Source organism: Ranitomeya variabilis, chromosome 1 (assembly GCF_051348905.1).
Source record: "Ranitomeya variabilis isolate aRanVar5 chromosome 1, aRanVar5.hap1, whole genome shotgun sequence".
Classification (NCBI taxonomy): domain Eukaryota; kingdom Metazoa; phylum Chordata; class Amphibia; order Anura; family Dendrobatidae; genus Ranitomeya; species Ranitomeya variabilis.
The window spans coordinates 980,949,747-980,964,621 of NC_135232.1; the positions used below are offsets into that span (position 1 = coordinate 980,949,747).

General features: G+C 42.6%; 1 protein-coding gene across 1 annotated transcript in view; it reads right to left on the reverse strand.

The window, feature by feature from the left end:
- Positions 1-1,903: 1,903 nt before the first annotated feature.
- The window catches only part of GASK1B (golgi associated kinase 1B), a 139,193-nt gene continuing 126,221 nt past the window's right edge, over positions 1,904-14,875 (reverse strand). Inside the window, exons 3-4 of the mRNA XM_077279405.1 lie at positions 7,296-7,522; positions 1,904-2,794 (exon numbers count right to left, since the gene is read on the reverse strand). Coding sequence (XP_077135520.1) covers positions 2,587-2,794; positions 7,296-7,522 — 435 coding nt within the window. The 3' untranslated portion in view covers positions 1,904-2,586. The remainder of the gene's footprint in view (positions 2,795-7,295; positions 7,523-14,875) is intronic.

A 14,875-nucleotide genomic window follows, 5' to 3' on the forward strand; every position in this document is an offset into this window, starting at 1 on the left:
TCCAATTAGAAATTAAGTATACTTTTTCTGATTTGCTATGTCTCTTTCCTCATGTGCAGGCATTTCAGGACCTTAAGTATCCATGGTTTATTAGTTAGCTAGTTGCTAGTGGTCATAACCATGGATAGCTAAGGTCCTGCAATGCCTGCACATGAGGAAAGAGACACAACAAATCAGAAAAACTATACATTTCTAATTGGAGGTATTTGCATATATTATTATTATTATTACTACAACTACTGCATATTGAGATAGGATCCTGCAGGTGGTAATACCCCTTTAATGTCCACATCAAAATAACATCCGCCCAACTCGTCCATAGCGACAGCTTCGGAAGACAGTCTGGTATGCAAAAATGTCAGGGAAGAGAAAGTTCTGGCATGGCTGATATTGAACTACCGATCCTTTTGTTCTCAATGAAATTAGCCACCTCCAGAGTAGTGTGGCAGCAGCTTTCTGACAGAGAACATAGGAGTATGCAACAGAGCAAGCTCTCCTGAGTATGCACGAGTCAGGAGAGATATCTGGTGGTGAAACGATTTGCAGAACTATTGTGCATGGGGCCTTCATAGTTGAGTGGTGACCATTTGGCCACAGTGCAGAAGCCGAAGGGGCGCAGATTTCAGTGAAAGTTTTTCTTCTACTTTCACATGGATCTATACTGTGTGTAAACGTAAAGGAAGTTTAATTCCAATGATACCTTAGCACATTTACTGAAAAATGCTTTAGCTATTCCCCCCCCCCCCCATATATAAACTATCTAGTTTTTTTATATATAATCTAAAGATCTTGGCACACAATATTTTTGGACAAGAGTCAGTCCATTATTTGGATATTACCCAAATCAAATAAATTATTAAATACTAGTGATGAGCGAATATACTCGTTACTCGAGATTTCTCGAGCATGCTCGGAGGTCCTCTGAGTATTTTTTAGTGCTCTGAGATTTAGTTTTTCTTGCTGCAGCTGAATGATTTACATCTGTTAGCCTGCATAAGTACATGTGGGGATTCCCTAGCAACCAGGCAACCCCCACAAGTACTTATGCTGGCTAACAGATGTAAATCATTCAGCTGCGGCAAGAAAAACTAAATCTCCGAGCACTAAAAAATACTCGGAGGACCCCCGAGCGTGCTCGAGAAATCTCAAGTAATGAGTATATTAACTCATCACTATTAAATACCATTGACTTTACCATGCTCCCCCTGAGATTTCTTATTTTTTCAGTCTTACCTCTTCAATTTTTGCATCAATTTTGCATCAATTTTTTCCTTCTCTAATATTGTTTATAAAAATTTGAAAAAAGCTACTGGATGAAAATTATTAATGTTTATACATTTTCTGTCACTTTGTTCGTATACCTTATTTGTTACACGCCACAAATACAGTAATTCATCTGTTAGACCTTTCTATTACTATGTAGACTAGCAAAAAGGAATGTTCAAATGTAGTGCACATAAGTATTTTGGTGAGTTTTTACCTCAGTATTTGTAAGCCAAAGCCAGGAGTGGGTGAAAAATACAGAAATGGTGACGTGTTTCTATTATACTTTTCCTCTGATTATTAAACTCCTGGATTTGGCTTACAAATACTGAGGTAAAATACTGACCAAATCCTGAACATGTGCACGTGGCCTACAAGAGTAACATGTTAAGGCCACATGCAGACGTTGAGCATTTGGTGATTTTTTACCTCAGTATTTCTAAGCCCAAACCAGGAGTGAAACAGTGAGAGGAAAAGTATAATAGAAACACATCACCATTTTTGCTTTTTTTTACACATTCCTGATTTTGGCTTACAAATACTGAGGTAAAAACTCACCAAATACTGAACATGTGAACGTAGCCTAAAAGTGAAAATGTACACAGAGTTTGTTTGTAGTCCATAGCAGTGGAGACATGTTGCGCTATAAAGGAGCTTATTTTTTATTTTCCATACAATGGTGTCACAAAAATGTCTTAAAAGACTGAAATACAATTAATATTATGATTTCTTAAACTTAGGACCCAATTCATCCAATTGATGAAGAGTCATGCTCCACAGTAGATAATGTGCTCTTCAGGGACTGAATTACATTTCTGACGTCATATTCACTGGTGTGCATACATTTTAATGAATGTATCATCTGTGCTTGACCATTCCCCCTCCCCACTAAGCACCCAGCATGCAAAAAGTTATGAAGCTGGTTGGATCTGGTCGGCGCAAAAATACTAAAATTCGCAAAACGTTTGCACAAAAATTTTGCAACATTTCAAACAGTTTTATGTCACAATTCTTATGAAACATTTTGAATCATCCCCTAAAGCTTTGCTTACTGTAAATCTACATTGTATTGCATCATAAATACCCAGAAAAAAAACAAACATTTTACAGTGTTCTTTTCTGGCAAAACAGTAAACTCCTATGACAGAACTTGAATAAAAGTCTTGTGACAGATCTGGCTATCCATCCTATGAATTTGTGAAAAGAGATGTGAACTGGACCTTAGTGATCAGATATTTGTAACATCATTAATATAGTTTTATATTTCCATTTTATCCCCATTAAGTCCAATGATTTTAGATGCTTGTCTGCTAATTTGGTCATTTAATCATTCATCGGTATGACTTTCATTCCATGAGCATTGATGTAAGTCAACAGGATTTTGGCCCTTCTCTCTATCACGTCAATCAGTTTTTCAATCCCTTGGCGTCCATTTTGACTTTCCCAAAATATTCTATCTAGAAAAAATGACTGGAGGAGTTTTTCTCGAAGTCTGTGACTTTTTAGCACCGAAACAGCTGATTCAGGAAACCTGGAAAAGAGAATGAAAATTAGGAATAGATATATGTAAACCATCTTTAAACTCGATAAACCGAATGATATTTTGCTAAAAATTTGAGAAATGTAAATACACTGTATGGTTTTAGATATACAAAGGAGGAATTGAAAGAAAGGGTCTGTTAAATAAAAAAAAAAAAGTGACACTCTTGTCTCAGTTCTGGACATCCGGATGTCATCATGACGACATCGGATCTCCATGGCAGCGATCGGGACCCCGTGTCATGCTGTCAGCCCTCTGCCTGCACCTGGAATGCTGCGATCGTGTTTGCAGCATTCCGGGGGTTAAATTGTCGGGAGCGGTCTGTGAGGGTGTCAGCTGTGAGAATCAGCTGACACGCGGCCGCGATTGGCCACGCATCCCCCGTGTGTGTGGCCGATCGCAATGACGTACTATTCTGTCCATTGTAATTAAAGACCAGGTCACATGGAAGAAATAGTACGCCTGATGGCAGAAAGGGGTTAAAGGGAATCTGTCACCTGATTCATGATGTGCAAAGTGACTGCAGCATGAATCAAAGCATGGCTGCACTATTGCAGGCAGGCATATTTTTATAGAACAATTCAGAGAAAATATACTTTAAAGTGTAAATGTCATTTCATGAAAAAAAACTACACTGATGGATCAGATGCTATCTAAAATTATGCTTTTTTTCTGCCATACGACTTATTTTCACTATTTTGTGTGCTCTTTCTAAAAAATTCAACACTGGATTAGATGAGTGTTCCTAACAATGTTACTGACGTGTATTATGTGATTTGTGCAGTACTAATTGTATGGTTTGTGCTGTGTGTACCCTGCATTTCCTTTCACTGCACTTGTTTCATGAGTCCGACGTCTGTTCTGTGCTCTTGTGACATGTGTGATGTGTGCTTGTCATTTTGTGAAGTATATGCCGTGCTTGTGTGATGTATGCTTGTGTGCCATGCTTGTGTGATGTGTGTACTGTGCTTGTGTGATATATGTCTGTGGGCTGTATTTGTTTGATGTTTGCTTGTGTGCCGTATTTGTGTGATGTATGCTTGTGTGCTGTGCATGGGTGATGTATGCTTGTGTGCCAGGCTTGTGTGATGTATGCTTGCGTGTCGTGCTTGTTTGATGTATGTATGGCATCCCAGGAGTCCTGTTGCCACAGTGGCATTGCCTCCCTCACAGGGGGTGATGCCATGCCTGGAAGCAAGAAGGGATTCCCCTAGCAGGTACGCTGGCATACACCTTTCCTGACTCCAGACCAGAAGGGGAGCTCTAAACCCAGTTTCAGGGTAGCTTCCCTATAAGTTCTTGCCTTAAGGCGGGTAAGTGAGTTCAGTGTGAGACAGTGAAGGGAGAGGAAGCATGTGAGGAGAGCCTGGGAGTGGAGCTCACCCCAGGATTGAGCGCAACAGAGCGGACACTGGAGTCCGTGGTTGTGTGGGAACTACATGTCCCGCAGCCAAATCCAGAGGACAGGAGATTACAGGTCTCCTGGCCACAACTGACATCCAAAGGCACAGCTGCATATCAGAGCCCGGTGTCACCACGAGGGAGTGACACCTGGAAAAGGCTCAAGCTTCCTGCCATGCAGGTAGAAAAATATTTAGAATTGAGAGTCCTCAGTGGTTGATACCCTGCCATGCGGGTAGCGTTTCACTAAGTGCAGTGCAGTAGGGAGGCTTCCAACTCCACCTGGCTAGGGGAATTCTGAACTGCTTCCAGGCTGCCCAGATCTCCAATTTCACCGGTTACCTGTGCTCTGGACTGTACCTACAATTAAAGGTAAAGAAACTACATTCCCTGTGTCCCCCAATTATTCTTGCACCCCAACATCCACAACCCCTCATAGACTGTTCTGGTAGCCCTGGAGCCCCGCTCCACCTGTGGGGAGTCAATCCATCTCAGCTGCAACACCACCGGCCCCAGCCGTCCCCTTAAGCAGTGTCGGCCATCTCTAGCCGAACACCACAGGTGGCGTCACGAATAATCCCCTACAAACATTTCCCTCATCCCTTTTATTGCACGCCCAGGGCCATGGACCAGGTCACTGCTGCCGTGTCCACCCCTTTAAGAGCCGTCCGACCCGGTTCCGAGTGCCCCACGACCCTAGCGGGTGTTTCATATGCTTGTGTGCCCTTCTTGTTTGATGTATGCTTGTGTGCCATGACGTGTAATTACAATAATTTTCTGTTAGAAATACTTTGTGTTCTGGAACAATTTCAAGGGTCCCAACACTTTCAGTCATGAGTGTTTTTCTATTAGTTTCTCTCGCTATCTTTCCCATATATACCTTATATTTATCTCTCAATTTATCTATCATTCTATATATACAGTATCTATCTAGCTCTGGCAAAAATTAAGAGACCACTGCAAAATTGTGTCTGATTTTTCTCTTTATAGGAATATTTTTGAATAAAATGTAACTTGGTCTTTTATTCTATAAACGTTTGACAACATGTCTCCGAATTTCCAAGCAATAAATTTTGTTTAGTTTTTTTTTCTGAAAAGGAGAAATGGTCCAAATTAAAAACCCCCAGTGCTTTCAGACCTCAAATAATGGAAAGAAAACAAATTCATAATCATTTAGAAACAACAATACTACTGTTTTAACTCAGGAAGAGTTCAGAAATCAATATTTTGTGAAATAACCATGATTATTAATCACAGCTTTCATGCGTCTTGGCATGCTTTCCACCAGCCTTTCACACGGCTTCTGGCGCAAAAATGTGAGCAGTTCTTCTTTGTTTGATGGCTTGTGACTATCCATCATCCTCTTGATTACATTCCTAGGTTTTCAATGGGGTTCAGGTCTGGAGATTGATAGGGTTTTGATGTGGTGGTCTCTTAGTTTTTGCCAGAGCTGTATATAGTATATTTATATTCATCTATCTCTCTATACCTATCTTTCTCAGATAGATAGATAGATAAACAGATAGAAAGATAGAATGTTAGCAGAGTGTGGACTCTTGGACAGTGTAGTGCATAACAAATGTATTGATTATCCTGAAGCACATTTGCTGAAATGTTTTATCACTCACAGGGGCCAGCAGCTGACAGAACACTGAGGAGTGCTGATGTCACTGAGGACACAGAACCAGCTAAAAGGACAGAGGAGCAGTGTGCGGAAGACTGAGGTGAACCTCTGATGCATTGGATTCAGCCAGGAGAGCTACTCTGTGTAAGTTCTGCCCCCACCTTTAGAAGGCCGTATTCCGTGTGTGTGGCACTGAATATGGATTTCCCTGACGATGAGCGAATCTCTGTTAATGAAACCGCATAGGGGGACATGTTTTAGAAGGCTTTTGAAAGGTTTTCTTTAGGATTGAAGATATATTTGAAGTTTCTTAAAATCGTTTGATCTATAGCATGACAACTTGTCATACCCCTCGCTTGGCCCCCATAAAATAATAAAGCCTATACTCTCCTCCAATGCCGGCGCCGTTCCTGTGGTGTCAGCATTCGCGTTCCCGAGGCTCGTGTTGTTGTGACATGTCACGCCGGTCCCCGGTCAGCATCACTGTCTCCGCCTCCTGTCAAATTGAGCATGAAGTTGAAGTCGGAGATCAGCTGCAGCCCGGACTTGCTCTTCCTGTTCGAGTAGTCTGAAGGTGGAGACAGTGACACCAGTGCTGATTGGGCACTGGCATTGCGTGTTGCAACAACCGCACGATAGCCCCGGGACTGCGAGTGCTGACACCGTGGGAATGGAGCCAGCACAGGAGGTGAGTATAAGCTTTATTATTTTATGAGGGCCCAACATTTTGATCACGAAGGAGTTGTTCTAGTAGTGGACAACCCCTTTAAGGATCCAGGGAGCATACATGAAGATGAGACATGAGAGGATCTTTTAAAATTCAAATTCGACGACAATCCGAATCTGCCCAAAAAGTTAGATTCATGACAAATAAATGTGTGTGAATCTCATTACTGGAAAGCTTGTAATGCTCCGAAAATTCATGTGAGGAAGAAGAGAGGGAGAGAGAACCCTGCTGATCATAAGCGGTTATAACTTACAGGTCAAAGAGACTTACCCAGTGACTGTGGAGAAGAAAAATGACTCTGCTGTATAATCTGTGCTCCAATGCGAACCACTGATCTGTGATGGCCCAGGTACTGACCACCACTATACAAGGTATGAAAATCCGCTCTATGTCATAGCTGCAGGGCATTACAGGGAGTCCCTCTCTGGCTCTTTGATGCTTCAGCAGTAAAGGAAGGACTTGTTTTTATTGTGAAACGAATCTCAAAATGTTCGAATTTTTACGAAACCGTGGAAATAAGAAAATTATACTCAAAGTTGACTTTCCGTCAATCAATCTGCTTATCTCTCTTTAAAGTAGCACTTAAAATTATACCAGTCTACAATCATGCAGACAGGTTCTGACTCATACTGCCTGTGATTTGGACAGCATAAATCAGATGACAGGTTCCCTTTAAATGAACACTTATTCAATGTGCTAAACACCAGGCTAAAGAACTCCATCAGTAATATCATACTCACTCTTTGATTCCTTCCAGTAATTTAAAATCTAAATTATCTTCACTTCTATCAAAATATCCATTGTTCTTAAGAAACACCAAGTTGCGAGGGTCATGCTTTCTTTGTACAATGTGCGTTAGGTCAATGTTGCTGGGGTTATCACATTTCAAGTATAGACCTTGCTGCACACATTCATCTTCTTTCCGAGGTCTGAAACCACAACAGTGTTTATCAAGGCGACTGTAAACCTGGGAGATCATAAGAACAAAAATGCATAACCATGGAAAAAGAGATGTCAGCAGTGCAGAGCAAAGTCACAATGTTCTCGTCATGGTATCATCACATGCTATTAACTCATTGATAATTTTAATTAGACTAGATGGTGGCCCAATTCTAACGTATCGGGTATTCTAGAATATGCATGTCCACGTAGTATATTGCACAGCCCACGTAGTACACTGCACAGCCCACGTAGTATATTGCCCAGCCACATAGTATATTGCCCAGCCAAGTAGTATATTGCCCAGTTACGTAGTATATTGCCCAGTGACGTAGTATATTGCCCAGCCACGTAGTATATTGCCCAGTTACATAGTATATTGCCAAGTTACATAGTATACAGCACAGAGCCATGTAATATATTACCCAGTTATGTAGTATATTGCCCAGTTATGTAGTATATTGCCCAGTGACGTAGTATATTGCTCAGCCACGTAGTATATTGCCCAGTTAGGTAGTATACTGCCCAGCCACGTATGTCACAGGTTAAAAAGTAAAAAATAAACATATACTCACCTTCTGAGGGCGCCTTGTAGTAGTTCTGTCGCCTGTGTGCGGTGCAGGTGGCAGCTTCCGGTCCCAGGGTGTGATGACATCGCGGTCACATGACCATTACATCATGGCAGGTCCTTCTCACGCAGGCGCGCAGGACCTGTGATGACGTCACGGTCACATGATCGTGACGTCATGGCAGGTCCTCCTCGCAGACCATCCTTGCCACCGGAACCAGCCGCTTGCATGGAGCAATCACGGGAGCGTCGCGAGGAGCGGGAAAGGCGGCGGATGGTGAGTATATAATTATTTTTTATTTTTTTTATTATTTTTAACATTAGATGTTTTTACTATTGACGCTGCATAGGCAGCATCAATAGTAAAAACGTGGTCACACAGGGTTAATAGCGGCGGTAACAGAGTGAGTTACCCGCGGCATAATGCGGTCCGTTACCGCTGGCATTAACCCTGTGTGAGTGGTGACTGCGGGGAGTATGGAGTGGGCGCCGGGCACTGACTGCAGGGGAGTAGGGAGGGACTAATCGGACTGTGGCCGTCGCTGATTGGTCGCGGCAGCCATGACAGGCAGCTGGCGAGACCAATCAGCGACTTGGATTCCATGACAGACAGAGGCCGCGACCAATGAATATCCGTTACAGACAGACAGACGGAAGTGACCCTTAGGCCTAAATTTATTCACATACAGACACATGCTGGTTACAATCATCATCTAGTATATAATTGTCTGTTTCACACTACGTTTTTGTATCAGTTTTTACTGAAAAAAAAAAACATATGCTTGCATTTACATAGAATGAAATAGGGAAAATGTATGTTAAATGAGTATCAGTTTGATATACATTTGTGCTCATATCCATGTTTCATCCTATTGTTTAACAGGATGTAAAATAGGTAGTCTGCTGATCCTTTATAAAAATGAATAAAAAAGCACAATCCACTTTTAGAACATTGCAATCTATGGCAAACATATACAAATGTAATGTCATACGATTTAATTTACACAATTGCATCAGATGTGCCTATTCTGGCACTAAGCCTTAGCTCTTCCCAATTGCCCTGATGCACTGGCAAGTGGGGTAATGGGATTGTGGGGTTGATGTTAACAGCTGGCGCTGACATCAAGCCCACGGGTTAGAATTGGAGAGGCATCTGTGAAACACCCCCATTAATAACCCAGTAGTCAAAAGAAATAACACACATAAGTACAGAATTTGAAAAAAACCACTCCCCGACTATTTCCCTCTTTCACCCAATTATAAAAAAATAAATACTCCTCACTGGTGTGCTGTAATCCAAATGGAGGTCTTACGACAATCCGCGTTTTTTTCATCCAGTGTATCGCGCTCTGTTTAGAGAACAAAGCTCCATTCTCTGAACGGGACTACAAACACTGGATGAAGAAGACAGCAATCATCGTGGGATCATGGGGCTGTCTGCCAGGCTCATCACCACTACTAACCTGTGGGCTTGATGTCAGCGCCAGGCCTGTGATTACATAATTTTTGCCAGGGGCTGTAGGATCCCTAAAGTCACTTCAAACCTGGATAGGTCCCCCAAAAAATAAATTTAGCAAATTTCCTTGAAAAAATGAAAAACAACTGATACATTTTTAAACTCCTAAAAGGCTAACAAAATAAAATAACATTTTACAAATGATGCTGATGTAAAGCAGACATGTGGGACATGTTATTTATTAATGTTTTTCTGTGGTATTACTATCTCGATTAAATGGATATTCATTTAAAGTTGAAAATTGCTAATGTTTTTTGCATTTTTGTCAAATTTCTGATTTTTTTTTTTATAAATAAACACAAAATATATCAACCTAAATTTACCATTTTCATAAATTATAGTGTGCCACGAAAAAACAGTCTCAAAATCATTGGGATATGTTCCGTAGTTATTACCACATAAAGTGACATTGGTCAGGTTTAAAAAATTTGGCCCGGTCACTAAGGGGATAAACTTGACATAAATAATGCCATCTCTAAATGCAAATGTCCTTAATGTATCAAAGGTATAGGCTGTAAAATGAAAACAATATTGATGATGTTGTTAACACTTAGAAAACTTTATATAATAGAATGACTTAGGAACGCATCACTCATCATAGTCACATATTATGAAGATAATCCTTCATTTTATCTTAAAACTGAGCGATTCGGAGCACATTCTGCTCCTAAACATTATTTCAGGAAATTGACTACATTTCCTGCTTGCCCAGACACCACCCTGGCAAAGCTATGTTTAGCTTGGAGAACATAAATGTATGATGACACTGCTAAATATAGGCTTTTAAGCCAGACAGAACAAGGTCTTTTCTGTGATGATGATGAAGCAGACTGCCGAAACCACAAATATTCCCACATCCACAGTCTGAACTTAGTCAGCTCCATAAAAGTTACCATGGTCATTCCAGATTACTTACTTGTGCCCATACCCAAGTGTATATGATGTTACTGGATTCATTTTAAAGACACAACAGTTAGGATTATTAACTACCGTATATATTGTAACCAAATAAGAAGCAAACTTTTAATCTACCCCAGCTATATATGTACTGTAAGGTGTTTCTAGCTTCTCAAAAGGGCACTGTGATAGCGATTTTTACTCCCTGTAATTTTAGTACTGACTGTGCTACACACACTGATTACCGTACCTGTATCCAGACCACATCACATACACTGATTACCGTACCTGTATCCAGACCACATCACATACACTGATTACCGTACCTGTATCCAGACCACATCACATACACTGATTACCGTACCTGTATCCAGACCACATCACATACACTGATTACCGTACCTGTATCCAGACCACATCACATACATTGATCACCGTACCTGTATCCAGACCACATCACATACATTGATTACCGTACCTGTATCCAGACCACATCACATACACTGATTACCGCACCTGTATCCAGACCACATCACATACACTGATTACCGCACCTGTATCCAGACCACATCACATACACTGATTACCGCACCTGTATCCAGACCACATCACATACACTGATTACTGCACCTGTATCCAGACCACATCACATACACTGACTACTGCACCTGTATCCAGACCACATCACATACACTGATTGCTGTACCTGTATCCAGACCACATCACATATACTGATTACCGCACCTGTATCCAGACCACATCACATACAGATTACTGCACCTGTATCCAGACTACATCACATACACTGACTCCGTACCTGTATCCAGACCACATCACATACACTGATTACTGCACCTGTATCCAGACCACATCACACACACTGATTACTGCACCTGTATCCAGACCACATCACATATACTGATTACTGCACCTGTATCCAGACCACATCACATACAGATTACTGCACCTGTATCCAGACTACATCACATACACTGATTACCGTACCTGTATCCAGACCACATCACATACACTGATTACTGCACCTGTATCCAGACCACATCACACACACTGATTACTGCACCTGTATCCAGACCACATCACACACACTGATTACTGCACCTGTTTCCAGACCACATCACATATACTAATTACCATACCTGTATTCAGACAACATCACACATACTGATTACTGTCCCTGTATCCAGACCACATTACATACACTGATTACCACACCTGTATCCAGACCACATTCCATACACTGATTACTGCACCTGTATCCAGACCACATCACATACACTGATTACCGCACCTGTATCCAGACCACATTACATACACTGATTACCGCACCTGTATCCAGACCACATTCCATACACTGATTACCGCACCTGTATCTAGACCACATCACATACACTGATTACTGCACCTGTATCCAGACCACATCACATATACTGATTACCGCACCTGTATCCAGACCACATCACATACACTGATTACCGCACCTGTATCCAGACCACATCACATACACTGATTACTGCACCTGTATCCAGATCACATCACATACACTGATTACTGCACCTGTATCCAGACCACATCACATACACTGATTACTGCACCTGTATCCAGACCACATCACATACACTGATTACTGCACCTGTATCCAGACCACATTATATACACTGATTACTGTACCTGTATCCAGACTGTTATGATCCTTAGTGGTTGAGGATCACAAATTACTCCAGCTAAGTAACAAACATAGGAAAAGCTCTAGGGAGGTGGCAAACTGGACTGACCGCAAATCTGAACCTATCTAAACACACTAGAAGTAGCCGGTGAACGTGCCTAAAAATCCTAGACGTCTCGAGCCAGCCTGAGGAACTAACTACCCCTAGAGAGAAAGAAAGACCTCTCTTGCCTCCAGAGAAATAATCCCCAAAGATATAGAAGCCCCCAACAAATAATAACGGTGAGGTAAGAGGAAGGCACATACACAGGGGTGAAAGCAGATTCAGCAAATGAGGCCCACTAATACTAGATAGCAGAAAATAGAAAAGGGAATCTATGCGGTCAGTAAAAAACCCTTACAAAATATCCACTCTGAGATTTCAAGAACCCCCACACCAACTAACGGTGTGGTGGGAGAAACTCAGTCCCCTAGAGCAACCAGCAAGCGAGGAAATCACATTTTAGCAAGCTGGACTAAAAACATAATGAACGCTGATAATCAAAAAATGATCAAACAAAAACTTAGCTTGTCTTGGAGAGACTGGGAGCAAGGTAGCCACAAGGAATCTGAAGAGCACTGAATACATTGATAGCAGGCAAGGAACTGAGTATCCAGGTGAGCTAAATAGGAAACCAACCAAGGATAACGAACCAGCTGATGCTGCAACCTGCAGAAAGACAACACTACACAGTACCGCTTGTGACCACTAGAGGGAACCCAAAAATAGAGTTCACAACAGTACCCCCCCCTTGAGGAGGGGTCACCGAACCCTCAGCAAGACCCCCAGGGCGATCAGGATGAGCCGCGTGGAAGGCACGAACCAAATCGGCCGCATGAACATCAGAGGCGACAACCCAGGAATTATCCTCCTGACCATAGCCCTTCCACTTAACCAAATACTGAAGCCTCCGTCTAGAGATACAAGAATCCAAAATCTTCTCCACCACGTACTCCAATTCGCCCTCGACCAGCACCGAAGCAGGAGGCTCAACAGAAGGAACCACAGGTACCACATACCTCCGCAACAAAGACCTATGGAACACATTATGAATGGCAAACGATGCTGGGAGATCCAAACTAAAAGACACCGGGTTAAGGATTTCCAAGATCTTATAAGGACCGATGAAGCGAGGCTTGAATTTAGGAGAGGAGACCTTCATAGGAACATACCGAGAAGACAGCCACACCAAATCCCCAACACGAAGTCGGGGACCCACACCGCGGCGGCGGTTGGCAAAGCGCTGAGCCTTCTCCTGTGACAACCTCAAATTGTCCACCACATGGTTCCAAATCTGCTGCAACCTATCCACCACAGAATCCACCCCAGGACAGTCAGAAGACTCAACCTGACCCGAGGAAAAACGAGGATGGAAACCAGAATTGCAGAAAAAAGGTGAAACCAAAGTAGCAGAACTAGCCCGATTATTAAGGGCAAACTCGGCCAAAGGCAAAAAAGTCACCCAATCATCCTGATCAGCAGAAACAAAACATCTCAAATAAGTTTCCAACGTCTGATTAGTTCGCTCGGTTTGGCCATTAGTCTGAGGATGGAAGGCCGACGAAAAAGACAAATCAATGCCCATTTTAGCACAAAAGGTCCGCCAAAACCTGGACACAAACTGGGATCCTCTATCAGACACAATATTCTCAGGAATGCCGTGCAAGCGAACCACATTCTGAAAAAATAGAGGAACCAAATCGGAGGAAGAAGGCAACTTAGGCAAGGGCACCAAATGGACCATCTTGGAAAAACAATCACACACCACCCAGATGACAGACATTTTCTGAGATACTGGAAGATCCGAAATAAAATCCATGGAAATGTGCGTCCAAGGCCTTTTCGGAGCAGGCAAAGGCAAAAGCAAACCGCTGGCACGAGAACAGCAAGGCTTAGCCCGAGCACAAATCCCACAAGACTGCACAAAGGAACGCACATCCCGCGAGAAGGAAGGCCACCAGAAGGACCTAGCCACCAAATCTCTGGTACCAAAAATCCCAGGATGACCCGCCAACACCGAAGAATGAACCTCGGAAATAACTCTGCTGGTCCATCTATCCGGGACAAACAGTCTCTCTGGTGGACAACGGTCAGGTCTATCCGCCTGAAATTTCTGCAGCACTCGTCGCAAATCTGGGGAAATGGCAGACAAAATCACTCCCTCTCTGAGAATACCAGCCGGCTCAGAAACTCCCGGAGAGTCAGGCACAAAACTCCTAGAAAGTGCATCAGCTTTCACGTTCTTCGGACCAGGCAGGTATGAGACTACGAAGTTGAAACGGGAGAAAAACAACGACCAACGAGCCTGTCTAGGATTCAGGCGCTTGGCAGATTCAAGGTAAATCAGATTTTTGTGATCAGTCAAGACCACCACACGATGTTTAGCTCCTTCGAGCCAATGTCGCCACTCCTCAAATGCCCACTTCATAGCCAACAACTCCCGATTACCAACATCATAATTCCGCTCGGCAGGCGAAAACTTTCTTGAAAAGAAAGCACATGGCTTCATCACAGAGCCATCAGAGCTTCTCTGCGACAAGACAGCCCCTGCTCCAATCTCAGAAGCATCAACCTCGACCTGGAAGGGAAGAGAAACATCTGGCTGACATAAGACTGGAGCTGAAGAAAACCGGTGCTTCAGCTCCCGAAAGGCCTCCACGGCCGCAGGAGACCAAT